Source organism: Rhipicephalus microplus, chromosome X, assembly GCF_043290135.1.
Source record: "Rhipicephalus microplus isolate Deutch F79 chromosome X, USDA_Rmic, whole genome shotgun sequence".
Taxonomy (NCBI): Eukaryota; Metazoa; Arthropoda; class Arachnida; order Ixodida; family Ixodidae; genus Rhipicephalus; species Rhipicephalus microplus.
Genome location: NC_134710.1, coordinates 296,764,627 through 296,792,265, shown reverse-complemented (window position 1 = coordinate 296,792,265; position 27,639 = coordinate 296,764,627). Strand labels below are relative to the sequence as shown.

General features: G+C 42.5%; 1 protein-coding gene across 1 annotated transcript in view; it reads right to left on the bottom strand.

The window, feature by feature from the left end:
* LOC119161377 (WD repeat-containing protein 47) overlaps positions 1–19,987 on the bottom strand; it is a 170,738-nt gene extending 150,751 nt beyond the window's left edge. Inside the window, exons 1-3 of the mRNA XM_075879415.1 lie at positions 19,763–19,987; positions 14,451–14,716; positions 11,852–12,095 (exon numbers count right to left, since the gene is read on the bottom strand). Of these exons, the coding sequence (XP_075735530.1) occupies positions 11,852–12,095; positions 14,451–14,692 (486 nt within the window). The 5' untranslated portion in view covers positions 14,693–14,716; positions 19,763–19,987. The remainder of the gene's footprint in view (positions 1–11,851; positions 12,096–14,450; positions 14,717–19,762) is intronic.
* Between the last annotated feature and the right edge of the window lie 7,652 nt (positions 19,988–27,639).

Sequence of the window (27,639 nt, the reverse complement as noted above, 5' to 3'; positions counted from 1 at the left end):
AGTGCACCGAAAAAAATATTCACTAAATGGTATTATACTTTCTGCAATTCCTGATTAACTAAGCTCTTGCCCTAACTGAAAATGAAGCTGAACAAGCAATCTGAGCAACATGCACATGTTAGTTATTCAAGTGTTGGCCTAATTTATTCAAGCTTCTCAGGAAATTAAAAGTGGTTAATTACGAGGACATAAGGTTGACACCGTGAGCCATCATTCTTTGATGTGAATTTCTCTTAACTTGAATGACAGCACACTCATTCTTTTTTCTTATGTTTTTCCTACATATTGCAATGTGTCCTTGACTCCTTAAAATGGATAACAACCTCGAGTCTTATGTGTCAACCTGAGCTTCGCTAATAAAGTTTAATTATCCATTATGCGAGTCTGCTCTGCATTGCTTGCAAACAAATTGATATTTAATTTATTTTTTACTAACTTCTGTTTAAATTGGACACAATACATAAAACATCGTACAGAACTGTCAGCAAGACACTATAATTCAGTGCATGCAAGAGCTTTGATCTCTGTCATCCAATTAAATGCGGCTGAAGTGATGCATGTTTCCTTTTTAAAACACTAAAATTGAAAATTGCCCGGCAAGTACAGCATGTCAACAAAGGATTGTGAAATGGCAGCAGTTTCAAATAGTGATAAAATTATTTCCATAGTCTACCACCCAACAGAGAAGATTTGTGTACTATGTTGTCGAGAATCTCACACTCTCTTCTGGCCTTAATGTTTAACCACCATTTTTGCTTGGTGTGCCAGTGTGCTAAGCTTGAGGGCACGAGCCTCATACCCGCATTCGGAAAATGCAATTCAATGAGGCCGAATTACTAAGAACACCCTTTTGCTTAGATTTATATATACACATCAAAGAAACCCAGATGGTTGAAATAATCGTCAGTGCCCCTTGTATAGTGTACCTCACTCATATTCATACAGTGGTTCTGGCATGTGTAACCACTGCAATTGCTATACTATCATGGTGTGCCAGTGGTGAGCTTCAATATCAACATTTTCAAAAAGAGCAATGTTCCTGAAGAATTATACTTATGTGCATCTGGCTTCGAAAAATTTCATTCCAACACGAGCTCACCTTACACGTTCAATGTCATTCTATCTTGGAGCTTTTAGGGACAAACCTCGAAACTGTTATTCATAACTCTGGTAGATACAATGGTTTTGGGTATTAGCAATCACTGCCCTGCTTAAATAGTGTAAAAAACAAAAAGAAGAGAAATAGAAGCTTTTACTGTACAGCTCATCACAAAAGCTCAGACTTCAGACTTTTGAAATAGAGATAATGCAGCAACATTGGCCTCTCCTTTCCAATACAGTTAATATGAATGGGACCTAGAACAAAATTGTTAAATTTTTTGTTAATACCATAGTAGATATGAGGTGTATAACATTAAGAGAACAAGAAAGCTACAGATTTCAAAAGAACACCTAGAAAAAATCCATCATAATAATGGCAAGTATCATACATATCTGTGCAAAAATTCCGAATTGCACTTCAAAGCAATGGTTACAGATATCAATTATATATTATAGTTACTGGTGCAAGATAGCAGCATTATCAGAAGCTTTTCACAAATGTCTCTCTACCACACTTGTATGGCATGTGAAATAATGTTTTATTCCATCAAAACAAAATCAGTGACAGAAAGAGCACACTGTGCAATGGTACTGAATAAACCAGCAAGGAGCCCGCGAATCACTTTGACCAACATTTCATAAGCACGATGAAGGAACGGAGTTTTGAGAGCCCATAGCGGTATCTGGGGTTTAACGCCCCAAAACCACAATACGATTATAAGAGACGCCATAGTAGAGGGATCTGGAAATTTCGACCATCTGGTCTTCTTAAAGGTTCACCGACATCGCATAGTACATGGGCCTCAAACATTTTGCCTCTATCGAAATGCGACCACTTCGGTCGGGATTTAACGTGCGACCTTTGGGTCAGCAACCTAGCACCATAACCACTGATCTACTGCGATGAACAATTACGAGGGCTTGTTCTTGTTTGTTAGACACAACTTTAACCAAAACCAGCACAGTATAAAGCCAAGAAAGGTACAGGGAGATTGATTTTACTGTTTTAGGAGCACTGTAGTCACGTTGATGTATATGTAAAAAAAAGTAAAGTAGACAAAACAGCTTCCCTGCTGGTTGTAAGCTGCCTTTTTGTCCACTTTACTTTCTTCACGTCTAGTATGTCACAAGTGCTGCAATACACTTAAAACAGCACAAGTGGCATCTCCTATACCTTCCTCTGCTTCATCATGGGATGGTTTTCGATATGGTTATTATATTAGCACAGACATTTCTTCTTCATTAAGAACCACCAAATCACATAAATCCTATTTCTTTGCAACTGTATTGTCTTATTTATTTGACTTTGCCCCTATTGTTCGTCTAATTCTAATGGTCGTAGCACCTGTGAAAATATTGCCGTGCACCAAAATATGAACAACAAACTGCTATGCATTTATTCAAGACTGCAGCTAAGTAGACATAGTCAGCAGTACGATAAGCAGGTGTCGCCTCCCTGAGCCAGTCAAAGAAAAACTAAGATCAACCATAGAGGAGTTAAGGAAGAAGTAGAAGAGAAAATTGGTGATCATATTAAAATGCTGCTGCTGCAGTAGCCATGTATAATAATATGATGCATCCCTAAATTCACTGAAAGACATTTTTCACGAATAGGAACAAACTCATCAGATAAAATAAATAACAGCCATCCTTCCACATTTTGAAAAAAACAGTACCTGACTGCATAAATGGTAAGCCTATGTTTAACTTGAAACTTTCAAATTTTATTTATTCTAACATATCATCATTTGGGATGCCGAGAGTCGGGGTCAAAAAGCCTCTTCCCAGGCTTGACTAGGACCATGACCCCGCACAAAATGGCAGGGATAGGCAAGCATACAGGGCAATACAATAATGCATAAAGTGAAAAACAGTGTATCTAGTTCAAATTTCACCATACATACACAAAAAAGATAGCTCAATGAATTTTAAAAAAGAAAAAAAGATGTGCACACCACCACTGCCATAATCTGAGTGGAATAGTTGCCTTGAGGTCCCTGACTGCCTTGATGTCCCTAACAAGAAAGTCCGGGAAATGGGTCCCGACGCGCAATCCGACAGCTGAACCACGAAGCCCACCTGAGGCCTGCTTCAGTGTCTTCCGCATGGCGTTCCACCGTGATGTCATTAGGAGCGTTACAAGGCACAAATGTGGAGTTGGGATGGTTCCCTGCAGATGCATACTAACAGTGGCACCCTTCACACGAGTCATCTTCTGTTTTGGTCACTAGCTGACATGTGCTTGCGTTGGTTACCGATAAAGAGTCCACCAGCTCAAGTGGTAAACTGCAGCTGAAAGCTGCAGCCTTGAGATGGAACACCTCCCGAGCTCCATTCTCGGTAACGGCTAGGTTAGACTGAGTGGTGGCAGAGAGATGGGAGGGAGTCCGGCCAAAAACAGTAATCAGCTTGCAGCTCCATTCTGCCCACGATTGCTACTACACACCTTCGTACCTAAGCCACGCTGCGGCACGATTTTGACGGTGGTTGATGGCTATGCAGCAGTTTTGTTGTTCTGTGCATAACTTGCGAGCCCTGAGAGCATTGACGGTAGCCACCCAATTATCGTTGTTGTGCTGAAAGCCACGGAATGGCGCTAGTTCGCAGGCAGCCGGCGATGATGATAGAGCCACGAAAACTCATGTCGACCCGAAGCCGCCCAGTTGCTCTGAGAGCTCCGTGAGGGAACACCGGAGCTTGTGACGGTTCTCGAGTGGACTGGCCCCAAGTTTCCACGACACGGATGCAGCCAACATAGCCTTGAGTACGCACAAAGTTGGCAATGCGGCCGGTGACAGCTTGGAACTGGACGTTAGCAAGGCGTCAGTCATGACACAGAGTTGTGCGATGGTGTGCTGCAGCTCTGCGGCTCTGTTGGGCAGTTCGATTGAAGACACAGGGCCAGCATCTGTTGAGGATACAGGAACTCTAGTTCTCATGGTGGTAAAATGAAAAACCAAGGACGCGTAGACAGCATCCCTTGGACATCCAGTGGCAATGGAAATTGGTAGCGCCAACGACGTTCCCAGGCAAACGAACCCTGTGTGATGTGTTGTGACCTCCTACTATGGCGTTAATAAAGCGATGCTCAGCCTTTGAGGAAGCCTGAACGCCATCGGCGGACGGTGCTGGAAGTGCCGACAGGTTGCCAGGTCTGGAGGAGGCATGCACACCGTCCCTATGCGAGAGGAGCCCGTGCGCAAGGTTAGCGTGAAGTATCACGTCACTGGACAGGTTTCTTGGAACCACAATGGAGGCCTGGACGCTGTCCGCTGGTGGTGGAATCGACACTGGCCGCGACGGTAACCTTGTGGGTTCTATCAGCGAAGAAGCGTAACCGTGTTCCTCGGAAAGACGCAGGACCTAAAGCTGGCAGCTGAGGTTCACCAAAGCCTTTCAACGACTGCGCCATTGTCAAGAAGAAATAAGACACAGCACTCGCATGGTAGGCCGGCTGTTCTTATTCATCTTACTCTGCTTCGGGCTGGCCGAGCGTGAAAGCCAAAGGAGCTCCGTAGTCACTTTTCATCTTTCATCACTACAATAAATAAATAAATATATGTGTATATATATATATATACACACACGCACACACATACATATGTGTGTGTGTGGGGGGGGAGCGCCATGGGCAAGTTCAGTGAAGTTGGCAATGAGTGAGGTGGCTGAAAATTTGTAACATCTTTTTGAAAATCATCATAAACACCTACTATAATGTTATATCTGCTACATACCTTTCTTGCCACTTTACATCTTTCTGACGCTAGCAGCCGCTGCACTTTATTCATACAAGAACATAATGAGAAAGCGGCTTAACAAGCGTTGGTTCAGTACTAACAACCCTTCGAGAAATATTGCATTTTAAGCAATAAAGTAAGGTAAAAATAAACTTTAAAATAAAAAAATTATCTCGTTACGAAATTTCGCATTCTTTTTTGACGGAAACAATAGTCTATAGTTTGTATTTTTATTAGTGCATGCACTGCTGCAAGTACCATCAGCATGGTCATCTTGATCGGACCGCGCTTCTTTGTAAACACATGCAACTGCCAGCCACAGCGGTCAATGGTCAGCAGCTTTACCGGCATGTTTTATATTCAAAGTCTTTGCAGTATTCATGTTGACATAGTCTGTGGACTCGGCCCTATTTATTTACAATGAAGGCAAGTATTTTACTTTTAAACAACTGCAGCCGTTATATTATTATCACTTTTTGCACATTTCATTCGTCATCCTAACTAGTGTTGGCGCTTGACTGCAGTAGACATGGTGCATGGGTGCCGCAAACATGACGGATGGGACCTACTGTACACGGGAAGCCTTTGTTACATCATTAATACTTCTGTCTTTCATGCAGAGATCTCCACACTTGTCTAGAACACTCCAATAATGCACTCTGGACTGTACTGTCCATGTTGGCATGTATGAACTCAAAGGGCGAACGCTCAAGTGTGAAATATCTAAAACTACTTGTGCTGGAAAATACCAGAGTATGCAGTTACAGCATTTTACACTGGTGTGTTAACCAGTTTACTACAGCTCATTTCTCTCTCCATCTTGTCATATTTTCCTTTCCGCAGCCTGCCTGCATGATTGCTGATGTATTGCGGCACAAAGGAAAAAGCTCTGAACAACAAGAATATATCAGCGACCTCGTTCCCAGAACCTGCAGCAAAATGGGCAGTAGTTTCACTAAAAATATCCTTGGTAGCGAAAATTGAGAGCTGTATTACGAAGCTCGCTATGTACGAGTCATTTTTGCCAAACTATTGTTGTGTAATAAAGGCTCTTTGGGTTAAATACCAGTTAAGTTTATACGGATGACCATTTTCATTCAGCCAGTCAACTAGTTGGAAACCAGTCTATTTTAGCTGGCTAACCAATTGAGAACTGGTTATCTTTAATTGGATAAGCCCATATATCTATTTGGTTAAGCAACTGAACACCACAAAGCTTTTAATGGCAATCTAGTTGGACACCAGTTCATTTCAACTGGCCAACCATTTGGGCACCAGCTAGTTCCAACTCGGTGACCATTTACAATTAACTGGACTATCAGTTGTACACTAGTTCACTTTAACTTGTTAGTCATTTGGGCACCGGTTAGCTTCAGTTGGATGACTAATTGGACCCTAGCTTAAATTAACTGGTCAGCCAATTAGCCACCAGTTCTGTCTAAATGGTTATTTATAACCATTTGGATGTTCACTTATAACCAATTGGATGTAGTCAGTACATTTTCAATTGATGGTAAAATATCAATTGCTAGAAAATGAATTGTTCTTAATTGGTATTTTTTCCAATTGGACCACTTGAACTTTTTTGACTGGGTGTGCTATATAACGCCACCATGCAAACAAAAAAGTGTTCTACAGTGAACATCATGGCTACTCGTGGCACTGATTGACACTCCCACGTTTAAATGCACATATACAGTCAAACCCACTTATAACAATACTTATGTGCCACGATAATTTCATTGTTATCACCAATAATTGATATAAATGGGTCGCCCCCAAAATTGCAATATAGATGCATGGCAGGCTATCGTGAAAAAGCCATAACACCAGATGTGATATGCCAAGAGACATCAGGGATAAGGATGACAAAGCCGCCTATTTATTGGACGTGCTTGAAAATTTAGACACTTTCACAGCCCCGCCACATAGAATCACGAATGAAAAGAATGCATGATAACATCTGAATTTTCGGATGTGAAACTCTAGCAAGCCTTAACTTCTTACTCAAATTACACGTCCGAAAATGTATTAACAGAAACCAACACCGCTCCCGCACCGTAGCAGATTTCAGAAGTTAGGTTTGCCATCATGTCATAACGCTACGCGGTAAAGCACACCACGAATCTGAAGGGTCCTAGGGGACGTTGGGGTTTTGTACTGGGGTTTCAGCAGCTTGAATTTCTCGTTTTCTTTAATTTTTTCAAAAATTTTGCATTTCATTACCTTTTGGCACAGACACCCTACAGCCAGAATTCATTTTTATAACCGTTGAGGCAGCATGCAGGCATTGCTGTAAGTAGGTTATTCCACTAAGAAAAACATGAAATCTGACAGTGATTGCAGCAACTTCCCATTGTTATAACCAATATACTGTTGAAACCGGGGTTATTACAAGTGGTTTGGCTGTAAACCCTATAAAGTGGATGGACATATGACCACCGGCATAGCTCAGTGGGTAGGGCATCAGGGCCGCAGGTTCTATCACTGCCAGTGGCAAGTCATCTTTTCATCCACTTTTCTTTGTTCACATTTATGTTACAATAACATCCTCAGTACTTTCCAAGGCACCATAGTCTGTTAGTTCGCATTGCGATCAACACAAGACGTGCAAGACATTAGCAGGCAGTTTGTAACCATATATACTGTTCTGTTCTAAAAGTGCACAAGTAGCATTTCATTCCATCTTTCAATGCCCATAAATGACCTTATTTTTATGCATTCTTAGGCACTAGTGACTGAATTATACTGTGGAGATAACAAATTATTTGGCTAGTATCAAGATGTCTTTCTGGATTCACAAGCAGTCCCTTACATTAACTTTAAAGTCTTCGTTCCCAAAGCACTGCTGTTGAGAATACCAATGTTTTTGATACCTTCAAGCATTACCTAGTCTATTACTGTACCAGCTAATGTTTGGGAATAGAAAAACTTTGAAATTATAAAATGTAAAAGAACTTAATGTTGGGCTAATTGGTAGAACATTGAAAAAACTAATTTGGGTACAAACACACAGTGGTCTAGTTAAAAAACTACATAGAAAAAACTCATTTGAGCACAAACACACGGTGGTCTAGTTGGTAGAACATTGAAAACACTAATTTGATTGCGAACACACAGTGGTGGACAATTTTTTAAAATTCTTTATGTGAGCAGTGAGACCTTACATCCCCTGAATCTATTTTAAGCATTTTTAAAAAACTAGGACAAGCGCTTTCCTTCAGTGTTGAATTACCGCAAAAAGCTTGTCTGCAAATTTTAGACTTGAGTCTCACGTGAAACGATCAGCATTCTTGCTGGTTTTATCATCCTCGTGTTAAGGAGGAGCTGTTGCCATACGATTCTGCCCACTCAAAGATTGTCAAGAGGGGTATAGCCTCTTTTGGACTCGGTGCTGAGGAGGTTGTGCCCACACAGCATGAAAAGTAGTTTCCATATTAAGGTGAGCCAATTAGACGCTGCTAGCTTCCCTCGATTGGTCATTACGGCCATTGCTGGATCACTTTTGCAGAAGTTTAAACGTGGAACATGGGAAGCGATGACTGCTACCCAGCCCTCAAAGATTAGACTACAAGTTGTGCCATATATCCATAAGCTCTAGCACAATTTCGCGAAAATTGCGAGCAGGCGCGGTGTACCGAAGGTGTTTTCAGCACCTGAGAAGATCGGGAAACTGTGCCAACGTATTTGCGATAACAAAAAGCGCGGCTGCAAGAAGAAGCATGGGAGGCCCTTTGTAAAATGTTCCGAGGGGGGGGGGGGGTCATGTACTCGATACCCTTACCCTGCGACAAGGTGAACATCAGCCAAACCGAAAGATGTATTAATGACTGGTTAAGGGAACACGCCCAAAAATTAACAAAACCAGATGACAAGTATGCGCACTTGGCTGCGCATGTCGTTTTGTGTGGTTGTGACGCACGATTCTCTGAGACAAAGATTCTAGGCAGAAGCGCAAGAAAAACTGCACAGCTAGTTAGAGACCTTTTCTATAAAAAAATATAAATATCACTGTGTAATCCCCCCTTCACCATCTTTCTTTTCAATTGAATCCCAGTTTATTGGTTCTAGGCTGCGAGAGGATAAACTGCATGTCTGGACAGCGTATGCTGTTGGCCTTCTATGCTGTTAATGCGCACATGTACCCCATGTATATAGTATTCAAAACTTCGTGCTATGAATAAATCAGTGGGTGTGTGTGTATGTGTGTGTGTGCGTGCATGTGTGCATGTACGTGCGTGCATGTGCGTGTGTGTTTGCACTCAAATTAGTTTTTTGAAATTAGAGTTGCTGTTTAAAGCAAGAGCAGTGCAGCCATCAGGATGTGCTTCTGCATGAGGCCATTCTATGATTGTCATTTTAGGTCAAGCTATTTGACATTGCAACTTCCATTCCTGCATTACAGAAGCCACAGCATTTTGAGAGGCTAAGTATATCCAGCAGGATGCTACACCTAACAGAACAGCTTTGACCAAGGAAGAAACATAGTTCTTATATTAGTAAACTTGAACTCATCAACTGTACATTTATACTTAGGCTTGATCAGTAAACATTATCATCATTCTATAAACTGTGCACGTGACGACAGTCCTTCTATGAAGCCCTGTTGTTTTCACCGAACAGGTTGCAACAGATATTATGTGTTAAAGTAACAAATACTTTGCAGCAGGTGAGCGTCAATAAAATAGGTCGGCAATTACAAGCACTCGTAGCACTGCTCAGTTCTAGGACAGGGGCAATTTTAACAATATATTCAACTCTTTGAGCACCACCTTGGAGGCTGCCTAGTATTTAAAGAGAATGGGCAATTATATTAAAATGTTCAGCAAATATGCAATGAAAATTTGTCACAAGGAAGCTTTAACTTGAACACTGATACAATGTCTGTGTTCAAAAATGATGAAGATGCTCTATTAGGTAACCATTTGCTCGGCCAAATTCAAGAAGAGTTTCTCCACACACTTGCCACATTTTCATTACTAATGGTTAGAAATAGTACACAGTACTGATTCAGACAGTCATTTTATAAAAAAATTAAAAGAATAACTTAAATTGTGCTTTGCCTGGTTTAAAAAATGCAAATAAATAAGTGTGGTGCATAGATCAGTAGGTTAGGATAGTATATCTGTAAAGTGTAAGACTATTACATGGTGCAAAAGCAGCTGAATTTTCACAGGAATATTCATAGACCCTTTTCTCTAAATGTAGGACCACTTAATGCTTGAAAATCATGGGCCACACATGAATAGATCAAAAAACAAATGGTGGCACTCATGGCATAATCACGATGCTGTTATAGATTGCCCCCCCTTTTTTTTTTGAAAAAAAAAAAAAAAAACACAAACCTTTGGAGAAGGGGAGGAAGGGTTACAAGAGATCAAGTTAACATATAATAGATGCGATTTTATGTTTTTGGCATGCAGTGCAATTTATTGTAGCCTGGCCTCGAGTGAAATAACTTAAATGTACAAGTACACAAAAACACAACACTGAGCTAACCAACTAGTCTGATTGTTTGCATAAAAGTACCAGTGATTGGAATAATGCTTGTACTAAAGTAACTGAGGTTTTGGTTAGTGCTCTAAATTTGCTGCACTGAAAAGGGACTGCACATACTTTGTCCTTTAAATAGTGTGCTTCTTTCTATCGTATCACTAAGCCAGTGATATTGCAGACATAAACTAACGTTAAAATGTATAGGTGCACAAGCCCCAAAAATATCAGATATCCATACGTACATAGACATGCAATGATATGCTCTATTCCGATAATTAGTACACTTAAAGGGATTTCAAAAGAGGGTTGACTAATATCCTAAGATTTTATGTGACTGACAATATCATTTATCATCATAGTTGTTGAAAACGTCCGAGAAAATAAATGAGTGCAGTATTATAACGGAAAACTGACCGATGATAGCTGGCCCAAGGTGCGAACCAGTAAACAGCCCCATATCTAAAAAAACCAGCTGGGCCAGTCTAAAACTGGGCACATGGTAACTCTAAATGCAGTATCCCGGGTCCAGAATGTAAGAAGGCAAGGAAAGCCTATTCCTCAAAGATGCTAGCCAGAACAAAGGGAAGCTCATCTCCCGACAGCAAGGTAGATGCATCTTAATCTCAAATAACACTTTTAGTATGAATAAAAGTAATCCGAAAAATTACCATGGCAGATATCCTCCCAAGCACTTCTCCATTTCCAGAGCATAAATGATATTTGGAATGAGCCCTGGGTCCACTATACATTTATTACAGCACTCTTGCTTTACCAGCCTTCTAAGGTTAAAGGGGTATTGGCACAAAAGTTTTTGAGTTTTTTTATAGCAAGATGTTACTAGAATCCTTTCGGTCATATTGTAGCACATCACTTGCTACAGTGCCCAACAGATAATTATAAGTAGTATGCTTATCACCAACCAGTCTTAGCTTCGATTAGGGAGAGCTTCGAGAACGACAGTCCGCCATGTGTAACTAACAGCATCTAGCATGTGAAAGGACCGGAATACAGACAAAATTCTTTAGTACCTGCATTGTCTGTTTGCAATCTTTTGCATGCCATATGTGCTGCAGGGCGTTATTGCTATCGTCATCGTCACCTAGTGGTGAGGACCTTTTTGGAGCTTCCACATGTTCACTGCAGGCACCATCTCACGAGGAACCACGGAATAGTAGCCTACAGGTGTGAGCATGGCAAAAGCGCAATGGCAACTATGGCATCATGCTTTAGTTGGGCATCTCTCAGCTCAGGTGCATTGATGGTGTTGCACATTTTTACGGTCGTCTTCAGGTCACTTTACATGATGTCAATGTCAAGAGGTGTGGCATATAGCACTGAAATGGGCTTGCGAACTTCAAAACTCACATAAAATATCTTCCAAGCTGTATTCACTGTTCAGATTTGGTAGAGGATAATCCCATGTTCACGAGTATTGATCCCAGAGACTGTCTCAGCCGCAAAATTTGGTTTCGGTACCCCTTTAACATAGTCCTTTTAAAGAAAGATGTGTATAGTACCTCTCGAAAGCAATTTATCCGTGCGTTACTGGGATTCCAGTGTTTGTAGTCCAGGTGATCACAGAGCCGAGGAAAGGTGAGCAATAGGCAAAGCTGGTTGTAGTCTTCACGAGAGGGGCTGCACTGCTCAAGGGCTCCGAGGCAAGCCACCATTTCCTCCACGCCAAGCTCAGCACTTTGCACCAACCCTGCTTCCGACCTGATGCACAGCAGCTCCAAGAACTTGTGCTTTAGTACTGAGAATCTGGAGAGCAGAAAAAGTGTGCTTGGTGCGCATGCGTCAAATCAACCCTTGATGTGAATTATAGAACCATGAGTGCAGTTAAACATTACATATGCAAACTTATAGTTTGTGCAAGTACAAAATTCCTTATTTTTACACAAGCATGCCAACTACATCTTAGTTTAAGTAATGTTCCTGTTCTAGGTCCTTATAATTTATATTGCAAGCACGTATGTTGTATCTTGCTAATAGGCTTCACTCAGTGGCACTGGAAAAGAAGTATGACCAATGAAAAAAATTCGACAATACATAAAATATGTGAAAGAATAGGGTAAAGCTGAGCAAATGTTACACTCATATAAGAAAATGTCCAAGTATTCAATAATCTTGAATAACAAATTAAATACAAACGAGAGGTATTCAAAATTTGCTTGTTCTTATAATAGTACCTGAAATCACCAACTGTGCAATAAATTTAATAACTGCAGATGCAAAATGCAGGAAGTTCTAGAGTGAAGCACATTATGTGCCACTCAGGGTGCCAGTCCTTTATGGCAAAAATACTGTGATTCACACTCAAGAATTAGTTCCAAGCATATAGAAATACAAATAAGGCATCTTTTTTTCCCCCTTAATGCTCCAAATAGGCTTTTAGTAATGCATTGCTGTTTGTTGTCAGCCCATGCCCAAACTGCAATACATCTTGAGCGGTATGTAGTTGGGCACAGCTGGAAAACTTATTTCGCGGTTGATTCATGCATGTATTATGTGCCATCTGTAAAGGACAGACTTCTCTCACTTGCGCTTTGAGTCTTTTACTTTCAGATTAGAATGAACAGAAGACGGGAAAGTGGTTTGAAACTACAAAGGCTTAAACAATGCTTCATAAATTATAAGATGATGACAAACACTACTTTTAGAATGCATTTTTCTCAAGATGCAATTTTGGGCATCTTTTTATTTTGGACATCATGTATTTGGTACTTCTGATGGTCATATTGAGATGAGCGTATTACCCCATATCCTCTAACATATAAAGAGTGCAGTTATCATCTTTAAAGTAAGATACCACTTGTAAAATTATTACGGACTTAAAGCAAGCAATTAGTAAGGGCTGAGCACTTGACAATTCTCAAATTAAAATTTTTTTCTTGTGTTATTACATGTTTTCTACACTCTTTTTCAATAGTTGTTCGTATTCTACAGTTTATGCGTAGAAATATGAACCACTAATTACTCATAATTATAAAAAGTTAAATGGGCAAAAAAGTCTGTTCAAAAAGAATAATATTTCACAAATTGTCATGGTACAAAACAAAAACTATGCAACTTACTATAATACTGATTACATATTCAAAATAAGCATAAAAACTAATATAAGCAGCCAAAATTATATTGCCTTACGCTACTGATTAAATGAAATTTTTTTTTCCAAATCGCATCTCCCCCTTAACTATCCCAGAAATCCATTACGCTGCCACAAGAGTGCCAGGTCACCTCACATCCTGGCACTCACTTAATGGCAACCTGCAGATATATCAGCTACAAGTGTAGGCTCCATGATCCTCTTAACACAACAGCAAGAAACTAGGCTAACGAAATTCCTATGGCTACTATGTTACAGAAATTGTTTTAAAAGCAAAACCAATTTCTCTCCCAATGAAGTAAGTAGGCTTTGAATAAATGGAAACCTGTTATGTGGAATGGCTACATAAATAGAACAATTGGGATTGGTTTTGTAATAGCCCTGTTAATCTCTCAGTATATTGAACTGCAGTTAAACTGGCCGTATTTTTTTTTGTTTCTAAAGGTTTCATTGCATGAGAGTTGACCGTACATACAAAGCTTCAAAGGGACATTAAGGAAAAACAATTAGTATTTGCTTATGAATAACTTCCTCTTTCATAACACCAAAAGCACAATTCTCGCCATGCGAAGTCGCTTGGTAAACAGGAAAACACACACACATACAAAAAAAAAAAACAGAAGGCGATGCGATGCATCTCAATATTCCTGCACCAACTCTCTGCGATGTCACAGATTTTTAAGGTGTCAACTAGAGTCCACATAGTTCTTAATTGGTAAAAATGAAGTTTCACCGTCTTCCAAGGGGCTCAGAGATGACAGGCGGAGTTTCAGGGAATTTCGTTGAGCAAATGTAGCTATGGCAGGTGAAAAACTGAAATCTGCAAATTCCTTCATGCGCCAACATTCGTTTATGAAACTATAAATCGAAACTTCGACCTTCATTTTCTATTTTTTATGAATATATCTATGATGATGAAACTGATGAAAACAGTATTTTGTAAGAATACCTCACGAGTCTAACTTAACTGACTTTTTTGCTTTAGTGTCAACACAATAAGCTATACTTACCTAAAGCGTTTTTTGTCAAAAGCTTCCATGTCCTCAAGTGGTTGAACAAAGTCAAGAGCGTCATCCCACTGGCCATCAAGAATGAGCTGTCGCAAGAACAGTAAGTCATCTGACAGGGCGTCATTAATCACGCCCGACTCTCGCTCCAATGCTAACTGGCTTATACTCAGTTCTCTATTTGCCAAGAACTCCAGCACCAACCGCACGACTTCTGCTTCCTCCAGACACAAATGGGCTGCCATCTCACCACTTCCCTGTCGTAGCCACTGCATAAGCAAGAAACAGTTGAATAATTATTAACTAGCCCATTCACAAGATGACTGACAAGTCCACAGGTTTTAACCCCTTGAAGTGTAACACTGTAAAGCTTCAAGAGGCCCTATAGTGCATGAATTCAAATTACCTTCCAATGCCTACGGCTTTTGAGCGTGCTCCTAAATGCATAAAGATTCTTGTATTTTACACCTTTTCAATGCGGTCACAGATGGGAATCAAACCCAAATAATAATCACTAAAAATGAAACACCATCTTACTGAACTAACTACTCCAACATATCCAGAAGACAACTTCACAACAGCTACAAGCCTGTAGGTATGGATTACATCCCACAACACAGCCAACAGTCGATCTGAAGATAATAATAATAATGAAAAACAACTTTTTTCATGAAATACCATGTTTAGAATTTCATCACAGTCGCTGGAGCAACTGGCCAAACCTATTCTGAGTAATATTTACAAGTAGGCCCCCTTTTTCTGAATGGTACACTCCCAAATCAGCCCTGTGAAATGTTCTATTCAATAATACCCTAAGTAATTATACATAGTAGTCAGTAAAGAGTAATACAATACAGAGTAGAATTGACACATGAAAACATATCAAAAGTACAGAGACAAAGGGGAAGGAACAAGCTGGCATTACTAGCGGAAAGGGTCCAATGCCAGCATGTTCTAAAGGGGGTGAGGATAAAAGTACCAAAAGAAGAAAAATACCCTTCAGAAAATAGCACCGCACAGTACTAAGGTAGCAACTACAGATGTCCTATATGAAAGTATTTAGAAACACAAACACTCCAAGAACCTGAACTTCTCAGTAACTTGTACTTTAAGCTGCATACATAAAATCTATCTCCATGCTAATGTTTTAAAGCTCTCAGAACATACTGCATGCTTTACCAGGCTGTTAATTACTAAAACTAAATGTTTTAATGAATATGTTTATTTCTGCATAGCTCTGTGTTGTGAGTCCACTGCACTGTAACTCAGACATGCCTTACAGCCAAGTGTAATCCAACTGTCAATTATGTTGCAGCACATTTTTACAAGTCATTCAACTCCTCTGATTTACCCTTATACAAATTTATATTCATTAGAATATGAACCTACACATGATCTACAGTGCTCCAAAAAAGAAAGAAGAAGCAGAGAATGCCCTCTTTGATACCAACCAATAGCTTGAGATGTCACACCTACTACTACAAAAGTAATATGACAGCTGAGTGCTAGTAGTAGTAGTAGCAGCAGCAGTAGTAGTAGTAGTAGTAGTAGTAGTAGTAGTAGTAGTAGTAGTAGTAGTAGTAGTAGTAGTAGAAGCTGAGAAGTAGAAATACCTTGCCGACATTTGGGGCACAGAATGTTTGCACAATGAAGTACTCCTTACACACTGGTAATACTGCAAGTTTTATTAGGTGTACAACCCTTACAAGAAAGTGGCCCATATAATGAAGAATTGTGAAGGCTCTAAATATTCATCATACAGGCATTTGGCTGTAGAATTACGTGTAATGCAAAAAAGTAACAATACAAGAAAAAAATATTGCATGCCACGAGAAAAAAAAAAACATCGACATGTGACGTGTGTACACTCCGTGTGCTTTTTTTTAGGAGCATCACACAAGCAGGTGCACATAGACACATGTACAGAAAGCATAAGTAGTGCTTCAGACCACCCTCTTAATTTATCATATACATCCACGAAAACGTAATTAAAAATGTGTTTCTCACTGGAAGATACGAGCAGTACTGCCAAACTAAACTAGTGTGTAAACAAACCCTTTCTGGCCTCTGTGTTCAAGCTTATACCAGACAGCATGAGAATGCAAGCTGGAAAATTACATATCATTTGCAAGATAAACTGTTAAACGAATGGAATAGTTACCAGGAAAATAAAATATTCGTGCTACATCCATATTTCAGGCGCTAAACCCCACATATCAATCATCCATCAATCAATGTTTCAGGCATAAGCGTGCGCAGGGTTCCCTATCATGGGGCGGGGGCGCCCCCCTGCCTTAACATGCGCACGTTTATGCTTTGAGGAATACAGAATGCTTGTGTTGCAGCAAATGTACTAGTCGACCGCCGCGGACTCGCGGTGCGGTACATCCACCGCCATTCGCGACCGACCGCTCGGCGAAGCTTCCAAATGCGACGCGTCGCACTCCCCATCCCAAGGTCTGAACGCGCCTGCCGTGAAGAGCAAGGGCCACTTGTGGAATGACAAGAGCGCCGCTGCGAGAAACGCGCGCCATGCGCTTCCGCTCATCTGCGCCAGGAAAGGATAAAAAAAAAAAAATAAAGAGAAAACGAGGGAGAGTGAGAGAGCTGGTCTTGCAACAGCTGCAAATCGCATTGCACAGCCTCGCCGGTCGCCTGTAGGCAGACAGAAATTAGGTGCCTTCTTCCTTTTCCTCATGAACCACTAACAACAGCCTCGCCGGTCCCATCTCGGCGGAGCGAGCAAAACTTTTCCCCCCAAATCGAAGGGGACACAAAGGAAACAGAGGGGCGGTGCAATTAGGCAAGTGCTGTCGCCATGCAGTTTTGCGCAAAAATTTCGGGAGCGACATTGCCTCTGTTTTCCTTACATGCCCCCGCATGTTACCCTGTTTACAGCACATGCGCGCTTGAATGAACAATATAATAATATGTGGGGTTTAACGTCCGAAAACCACCACATGATTATGAGAGACGCCGTAGTGGAGGGCTCCGGAAATTTCGACCACCTGGGGTTTCTTAAACGTGCGCCCAAATGTGAGGACACGGGCTTACAGCATTTTCGCCTCCACCGAAAATGCAGCCGCCGCAGCCAAGATTCGATCCCGCGGCCTTGAATGAACACTATCCACCTGGCAAATATTTAAGGTAAAAATCATAATGAAATGTGAAGCTATGTACAGCCGATAAAGCCGACGACTAAAACCGGTCATTCTGCAAAGTAGCACGTTGTCATAATATGATCAACTCTTTCTTTTTTTTTTGTTCTTTTTTAGCGAATATTTTCTTCGCCTTTTTCGCCCAGTTTCGTGTAAGATGGAGGTAGACGACTTAGCGCATCGGGCGCGTTTGTCGCCGAAAGTCATTATTAGCACTTCGAGGCGCACGTATCGTGCTCGTGGGGAATTGCTATTTCAAAAAAATGAAATTGCATATACATCTTATCTGCAATTATTATTACATCTTATCTGCAATTAATATACGCTCTCAAGCGCGCATTAATTTTTCGAAGCGTTCGGCCATTCCCTGTGACAATCACGGTAGACTGTACCTGCACATTTATGTGTGTCCCTCAATTGATATTTCACTTAACACAATTGATAGACTAGTTTGTGCAGGACGACAGTTACATTCCCAGGATTAGCATGAATTAACAGTGTAATCCACGATTAACAGCGTAACGGTGGCGTAGCCAAACTTTTTTTCAAGGGGTAGGGTACCAACCATACTTTATGCACGTTCGTGCATGCGTTTGTATGTAAATTGAACCCCCCCCCCCCCTTCATCCGGCTAGGCCAGTAGGCCAGTGTGTAAAAACTACTGCATACAAAAATAATTGCACATACATTTTTAAGAGTAAGACGATACTCTCCAGAATGAACTTTTGACAATTAGAATATGTAATATATATTGCTTGAATTAGAGCTTGAAGCCATCTTTAAAAAGACAAAAGAGAAGCAGTGCCGATTTCGAAAACAAACTGAACATTTTTGGCAGTCGTCTTTTGGCGGGAGCGAAATTATCAGGAAAGGCCTTTGCAATTCTAATTCTGGCCATAACGCTAAACATATATATATATATATATATATATATATATATATATATATATATATATATATATATATATATATATATATATATATATATATATATATCTCATACGTGAGAAATCACAGCGAGAAATTTAGTTATCGTTGTCATTACTTGATAGAGTTGCAATTATGGTTTATTTTAGCACCTTGATTATTTCATTACACATATTCAAAAACGCAGTTGGTTAACTTCAATTGCTTAGTTTTCTTGAACTTTACGGGAAGCAAATCATACGAAACCTGAGTTGACATTCTTTCTTTTAAAAACGCTGAAGTTTTACCAGTAAAATTAGTGTACTATTTCGAAAGATGACCATTCGCTGGCTTCCCGACGTTTCAATGCAGCAGCTGTCCTCATGAGAACACATCCCAGAAGTATAAGAAGGAGAGGACCAACACACACACAACAGATCTCCTGGAGGCTTTGGTTAAGAAGTTGCACTGACAGCAAAAGTCCGAGCTGAACTCATTAACGTTATTTTGGGCACATCGCTAAAAAAATAGAGCTGAAATGGCCTCCAGCTTTTTTAAAGTAGCCCATGATCAAGCACGAAGAAATAGACACTGGACAGCTATCGAATATGTAAAACAAAAAGACGGTACCGGTAATCGCGCTAATGCAGAGCAAAGGGCACGCCCACGAGTGATGCCTACATCTGATAACACAACTCTCCGCGGATTACCCGGTACGAACAACGAAAAACTTTAATTTAGATTAGTCAGCTACAACCGAGTCGCCACGGCCACCACAGGGCTGTACGACACCACCCCGCACGAGCGGAAGAGCAGGCTGAGCGGCTCAATTATCTCGAGATGGCCCGCTCGGTGGAGGCTAAATATAAACACCGGGACGCGATGTCACATTAAATGAACCAGCTATTCGGCAGTTCTGCGTACCAACGGGGTAGTGTCTGTTAGAAACGTCCATACGCGCAAGCAAGCACTATACACATGGAGACAGGAAGCGAACAATTAAACTGATTCATCTATCCGCTCTCGAAGCTGACAGTCCTTACTGAAACGCGATGCGAGATGCGACGAGTCCATCGTATATCGCTCCGCAGTTTGCACAACAGAAACGCCGAGAATACGTCAGCAACCCATGAACAGATAGTGCTATGCGATGTCTAGGAAAACAAACAGATACGCTAAAATACCAGAGAACACTAAGATCATTTTAAACCGATGTCACCCGCCGGCATGCGGCGAAGACGTTGTTCTTACCTCTGGAGCTTTTCGACGCGATGAGTACTTGCAGTCAACTTCCTACCACGACATTTGGCACCTTCGCATAAAGCACTAAATGTCTAAAAGTGTAGCGACCGCTTAGAATTATACAGAAACACATTAAAAGCGCTACATCTGCGGTCAGCAGAACACTACGAAGCCATCAAATCCTCTAGCCGTGCACCATGGACAGTCGACATGTTTGCTTGCAGACTGCTGCTGCCCCCTGGACCGCAAAGGCGGAAACTGTGGAAGACGAAAAAATTTGAACCCATTTGGCGCGGCGATGGTTCGCGGAGCTGCTTACACCGTTCTTCTACAGCACTCTTTGTGCTCAGGCACCTTATTGTAGTAAGTTACTCGGGATAAAAGTTGTCCTAAATATATAAAGACGTAGCACTAGATAAGCATGCAGCGAATATTTTCCCGCTTTTGTTTTTGTGGTTAAGTTGACAAGCGAAGTGCACGAGACGCTGTCCTTTGGCGCATATCACTACAATCCCCTCGTGTTCTTACAACTGTGTGGTGTTTTAGACCGGCACAGATTCAATAAACAATGCGGTTACTGGTGCGGACCAAATTGGGAGTAATACACTCGGTTCCTAAGAAGAAATGTCAGCTTCGCCCGCAGCAGTCATTGTCTTGAACATTGAGTTAGGAATGTCTTGAATAAATGTTTCATCCAATAGCACTAGAGTCACCTTTGTTACGTCAAGCGCATCTGGACTATTTCAGAGAGTTGGCTTTGGTACAGACATGCGTTGGTACCACTGTTTTGAGGACCAAAACTTGAACCTTCAAGTAAATTTCTGCTGGGATTATGACATCATGCGCATCATGCAGGTAGCGCAACGACGAAGTTTTGACTTTTAGTAGGCACTGTATTTCCAATAGGCGAGAAAAATTACTTATGGTTCGAGAGGAAAGCAGCCAGCCTGACTGCCTTCCCCACGATAAGTGCAGGTGCACCGTGGCGCTGCAGGCGTAGCTTTTTTTAGGGGTGGGGGGGACTTAAATGAGTACAAGGGCTATAATTTCTTTCAGGAGGCATAGTGCGAGTGGCGTATCAGCTAGTGCATGGAAGAGTGATCAATAAATTCCAATGTTGCCACTCATGGCTACTTTTCGACAAGGTGGCGAATTTGAGAGGCCAGCAGTGACCTAAAGTTAAGCATAGCAACATGGTGAATTTTTAGCGATTTTTGGCTTAGGCGTCGAGTGAGTTATGCATACAAACTCAGTGTCTTCAATACAAATGGACGACAATACTATATCTACTATTTGTAGTTTCAATCCCAACAGTACAAGGCGCACGTAACGCTCAATTTAGTATTTCTGTAGTGTTTCTCGTGTGTATATCTATCCCGTAAGGTACATAAGTGCGTCCGCCAGCAATTTACCAGCAAAATTTAGGTCAGTGAACTGCTTCTCGTGCAGTGAGGTGGTGGTGTTATACTACGTTTTTTAGGTGCTTTTAGAGCTTTAAGCTTCTTTAAAGTTTCTCTTCTGAAGAGGTTAGAGGACGGTAAGGCTGTGTGTTCTGACCACAGCTTCAACTGTCGTGAATAGCTTGTCAACGTCTTCCCTGCTGTAGTACCCCCTAATTTAATTAATTGAGCTTAAATTTGTCTTTAAGATACTTTTTGTGTGGGCCAACAAGTCGGGTTTCTTTGGGTAGATTTCGGAAATCACAGTGAGGCTAATGTATAGCCTAAGCATGACCACCTATAAAGCGTTGTGCGGGCATTGCGATGGTTACGCAATACTTCCGAATTAATTTTCGTTGTTTTGTAATTAAGTTATTTGGTTATCAAATACATAACTTCATGGCAATGAAGAAAAGAGAGCGAGAGAACATAAGGAGAGAGGCAGGGAGGTTAACCAGGGCTGGGCCCTGGTAGTCTACCCTGCACTGGGGAAGGGGAGACGGGGAAAGAAAGTTACAAAGGAGGAGAAAAAAAGGTCACTGACTGGGCCCGACGCGTAATAGTTTCACACCACAAACGATTAAACAGGCTGGTGTCTTTGAGAAAACGCAACAGCGCTTTCGTTGGCTTTCGGAATTGGGATGGACAGTGCCATGGTCCCAATACTTTCTCGACAGTGAAATAACTTTTGTCCAGTTGATTTAAGACAATGCGCGGGTGAAGCCTCTCGATTGTGTATGCCGGGCAGTAAAATTCTGTAAATATGCAGGAAGGCTACGCACGCTATCCATCTCTTTTTGTAGCGATAGCTTCATCCGGTAGTAGCGATTGCTTCATCCGGTATTCTCTACAACAGAAGCCATCACAAGCTTTTGTTATGAGATGCTAGCATTCAAGGACGCTGCTAGTGCATACATGCCCTTTTTCAGGGCTCTCATGGTGAAGCAGGTGATATACATATGCTTTGAAAAACGCCAATATATTTTAGGTTTTGTCGGTGGTACTGTACTTCTCGAGGCTATACATAATTAAGAACTTTTATTACTAGGTATGCCACACGTAAGCAAACGGGCGACTATTTTGGAGAGATATGAAAAAATGGCCACTTTTGGCGACATTTCGCTCGTTGTTTGGCAAATTTCACGCGAAAGGCAGTGGCAACCCTGATAAAATCTAAGCGCACAAATAGACGGAGACAAAGAAAATCACAGCATAAATTCACGGAGTGACTGATGATGAGTGGGTTGACGCATCTGTCTTTCTGTCTGCCCATCTACCCGCCTGTCCGTGTTTGTCTGTCCATTTGTCAGTTTGTCTGTCGGTCTATCTCTCTGTGTCCGTCTGTTAACTATACGAAATTAACACCCTCTTAAAATTATTCATACCTTTTCACATGCCCCTTTTTCCGCGTGATGCGTGATGCCAAAGGCCCGACAGGAAAACTGCAAAAACGTCTGGTGACCTACAGTCTGCCTGCACGTGTTTTCTCGGTGTGCTTGCCCAGGCAAGTCAGTGCGTGCGCGTCAAGCTGCTGCACAGTTTGTGTTCTTCATGCCGTGTGCAATTTGGTGTTCTTCGTGTCCCTGTGAGTATTTTTTTTTTGGCGCACACGTGTTAATCCACGTTATGTGACGTTTGGTGCGAATGACATAGCATCGCAACGACTGCAAGTTCATGCAACATGGGCCGGTGTTGTGTTCCTCCGGGCCGCGGAAACTATGATAATGGACCAAAAGCACGCTTGTACTCATTCAAAAGTGATGACGCTAAAAAAAGAGAAAAAAGTCACAGCTTTGCCTGAAAGGCGAAGCAGTGAACGCGATAGCAACAAATTGGATGGTCACGCGCAGAATGGTAAGCAGATCAAAACGTGCCCCGCGTTTCTCACACACAAATGACGCACGAAACGTACTCGCACAGGTATAGATGAACGTGAATAAGCGTCCCAGTTCTTGCTTCGATAAGTCTGAAAAGCGCGCCCTTTCGCAAACGGAGACTGTGCAACAATTGCAGTGACCTTTGTGCGCTCGGTAACTACAACAGAATCGTTTCGGTGAAAGCCCAAAGCCAGCCAATACGTACGGTCTTCCCCACCGCGAAATAAAGATGCGTGAGTGAGTGCCCACACCCTTCCTCTCCGCGAGGCAGATTACGCGTCGGAAATGAGAGCGCGCACCGCCGCGTCGTGACGATGTGGTGATGTGCGCTCGTTGCGCCATCTTGTAGGTAATACTGTAAACACGTTAGTTACCGCCGAGATGCCCGTCACCAGCTGTAAGTGGTAGATATAAATAGCTTGTCGTTTGAACGTTGAAGGAAGTGCATTTGTGAAATTCACAACAATTAAAGAAATACATAAAAGAGCACCAAGGAGTGTCCATGTATCTTTTTGTAGAGCACACTATTTTCTCCGATACCTTATGCAAATTTTTTAGCTGCAATTTTTGCATTTTTTATAACTAATCCTAAAGCTATACACACTATCGTAACGCTGGTTCATGGTGCCGCTGCAGTGCCACATATGGTTACAAATATTTACGCAACCTTTGCCTATTTCGCATCGACTGGTCTTGCAGTGACTGATTGCAAAAATAAAAAGAAACACCTATGATGTAGGGAATTAACGTTCCACTCTGCAAGAGACATTTTGAAACTCATACAGTGTCCACATCATCCTCGGGAGGTGATGACGCACTGGAGTTACCAGTATGCAGGAGAGGTACCCGCCCTATAGGTGGGTACTTATGGGTATAGTATAGCTAATGCCACTGCACGAGTTTCTTCATATTGTTACGTGGAAAATAACAGTAGTCAGTACGCAGCCACAACGCAGCTCACCGATGATGATGATGATGATGGTGATGATGATGATGCCTCCACTATGGCTCTTGCCCACTCAGGGGGATTGGCCAAGAATTGAGGATATGAAATTTAAAGCCTTTCGAATGAAACTTAATCCTAACAGGAGGAGGATAAAACACCCGTAAATACAGAAAAAGTGCAATATTTTTTTTTTGATATTTCGACCAGACAGACTAATATATATCTCGAATTGAAATTGCAGTAATTTCGAACACGTTTAAAATTGATGTTTAGAATTTGCATAATAATATTATAATAACAAATGTGCAAATTGGAATTTAGAGGCGCATTCGTTTTGTTTCACGTAGATAGCTGCAAACGGCATTAAAGACAATGCTGTGGCTGTAGCCCAGAACCGAAGCACCAAAGGAGATTATATACTCAATGTTGAAGGGCAGCCCAAGGTTAGCAAATGGGATGGCAAGGAGACGTTTTCTGAATAGACTGTAACGGCGACACGACAAAACATAATCGTCTATTGATTCCAGATCTGTACAAAAGCTGCATAGGGGAGATATTCCCAGCCCAGCCCTGTGTGAATATAAATTCAAAGGTGGCACACGACATCGCAGTCTTGTTAGCATGACTTCCAGATGTCTAGTATGACACAAGCCAGATTTCCATCAATATTTCAAATGTCTAAATTCAGTGCACGGTGTTACTGATTCTATGGCATCAGCCCGGAGCGCAAATTTTCGATAGCTTATAGCCGTTAAACTGGGCAGCACCAGAAGCACAGAAAGTATTGGGCCATTTAATGCCATTCGAGCTAATGAGTCCGTCATTTCATTTAACTCTAACCAGCAATGTGCAGGTACCCATAATAATTTTAAGAGTAGCTCACCGACAACGTCCACTTCTTCACTCTCAGTCTGAGGCACTTTACTTGGGTATGTCCCACTATGCCCTGTTTCAGTCAGCCGAAATTACGTAACACGACCCTCGGCGGCAAAAGCGCCGACCCAGCGAGTTTACGGGGCCACAACAGGAGCAGTGTGGTAACGCTCGAACCTTGACACGTGGACGATGTCCCGGGACAGCAGAGCAGAAGAGGTTGATGAATTATCAGAGACAATTTCATATGTAGTGTCGGTCACTCGTCTAAGCACGCGGTGTGGGCCCGTGAAACGAGAGAGAAGCTTCTCTAGAAGAGGTTGATGAATTATCAGAGACAATTTCATACGTAGTGTCGGTCACTCGTCTAAGCACGCGGTGTGGGCCCGTGAAACGAGAGAGAAGCTTCTCTGAAAGGCCTGCATGTCGCGTAGGGAACCAAAGAAGAACGAGGGAACCTGTCGGAAAGTGTTCGTCGCGATTCTGCTTGTCGTAACGATGCTTCTGCGAGTCTTGGGACGCCATTAATCTGCTGCGGGCAAGCTGACGAGCATGGTCAGCTCGGGTAATAGCGTCGCGTGCATATTCAGAAGTAGACTGCGCAGCGGCTGGCAGGAAGGTATCCAACAGCAATGTTGGTTCGCGTCCAAACAGAAGGTAAAATGGCGAGTACCCAGCAGTGTCATGCCGGGAGGAATTGTATGCGAACGTCACGTAGGGTAGTGCAAGGTCCCAATCACGATGGTCGGCCGAGACGTATTTCGATAGCATGTCTGTCAGGGTGCGGTTTAAACGTTCTGTAAGCCCGTTTATCTGGGGATGGTACGATGTCGTGAGCTTATGTTGGGTAGAGCAGGAACGCAGGATATCGTCAACCACTTTCGAAAGGAACGTACGGCCTCGGTCTGCCAGCAGTTGACGAGGGGCTCCATGCACTAAAATGAGATCGCGTAGAAAAAAAATCAGCAACGTCTGTAGCGCAGCTTGTTGGCATGGCTCGCGTAACTGTATAACGGGTCGCGTAATCTGTAGCAACCACGACCCACTTGTTTCCGGAGGCGGATGTTGGGAAGGGACCGAAAAGGTTCAAACCAACACGGAAGAATGGCTCCGATGGGATGTCGATGGGCTGAAGATATCCGGAAGGGAGTCCCAATGGCTGTTTGCGACGCTGGCAAATTTCGCAAGCGTTGACATAACGACGTACAGAGCGTGAAAGCCTAGGCCAGTAGAAGCGGCGGCGCACACGGTCATATGTGCGAGAGACACCATAGTGACCCGTGGTTGGCGCGTCATGGAGCTCGCGTAGGACTGTGGAGCGCAGGTGCTTTGATATGACCAGAAGTAGGTCGTGACCGTTGGGCGATAAATTACGCCGATATAAGGTGTGGTCCTTTAAGATAAACATGCGAAGAGAAGCGTTTGCGGTGAAGATTCAAGCTGTGGTATCAGGCGGCTGATATCCAGATCGCGACGCTGCTCGTCCCCGAGATGAAGCAGCTGGGAGGTGGAAAGGACGCAACCCACAGAATCAGTGCTCGTAGGATCGCAGTCGGCCACAGGGTAGCGTGACAGGCAATCCACATCTTTGTGCAGTTTTCCTGAATTATACACTACGGTGTAAGAATACTCTTGGAGGCGGAGTGCCCAGCGGGCGAGACGACTTGTGGGATCTTTGAGAGAAGCGAGCCAGCAAAGAGCGTGATGGTCGGTGAGAACTATAAATGGTCGGCCGTATAAGTAAGGGCGAAATTTCGCGACTGCCCACACCAGCGCTAGGCATTCGCGTTTTGTGATGCAATAATTACGCTCCGAGGGGGACAGCAGCCTGCTGGCATAAGCTATCACGCGATGCTGGCCACGTTGTCGCTGAGCCAACACAGCGCCTATTCCGTAACCGCTGGCATCGGTGCGGACTTCGGTTGGTGCCGTAGGGTCGAAGTGAGCCAGAACAGGAGAGGAAGTGAGCAAAGTGGTCAGGTCGGAGAATGCTGCTGCTTGCGAGGGACTCCAGGTAAACGTCTCATCTGGTTTGAGTAAATCTGTTAGTGGCTGAGCGATTTCCGCGAAGTTCTTGATGAACCGCCGAAAGTAGGAGCAGAGCCCTACAAAGCTGCGGACATCTTTGGCGGTTTTCGGCACAGGAAAGTCCTTTACAGCTCGAACTTTTTCTGGGTCAGGCTGTACGCCGTAGGCGTCAACAATATGCCCAAGTATTGTATTGCGACGGCGACAAAACCGGCACTTGGATGAATTCAGCTGAAGGCTGGTGAAACGGAATACATCAAGAATTTTTGACAGTCTCTCAAGGTGCGCTTCAAAAGTGGGAGCAAACACAATCACGTCATCCCGATAACAAAGACACGTAGACCACTTGGATCCATGGAGCAGGGAGTCCATCATTCGTTCAAAGGTGGCGGGGGCATTACATAAGCCGAAAGGCATGAGTTTGAATTAGTAGAGGCCATCAGGTATTACAAAAGCCGTATTTTCTCGGTCCATGGGGTTCACGGTAATCTGCCAATAACCAGAACGAAGATCGATGGAAGAAAAGTAGGCGGCACCATGGAGGCAATCAAGGGCGTCGTCGATTCGGGGCAGAGGGTATGAGTCTTTCTTGGTGATGTTGTTAAGGTGGCGATAGTCCACACAAAATCTCCACGACCATCCTTCATTTTAACTAATACCACCGGGGATGCCCAGGGACTGGAGGATGGTTCAATAATGTCCTTCGCTAGCATCTTGTTCACC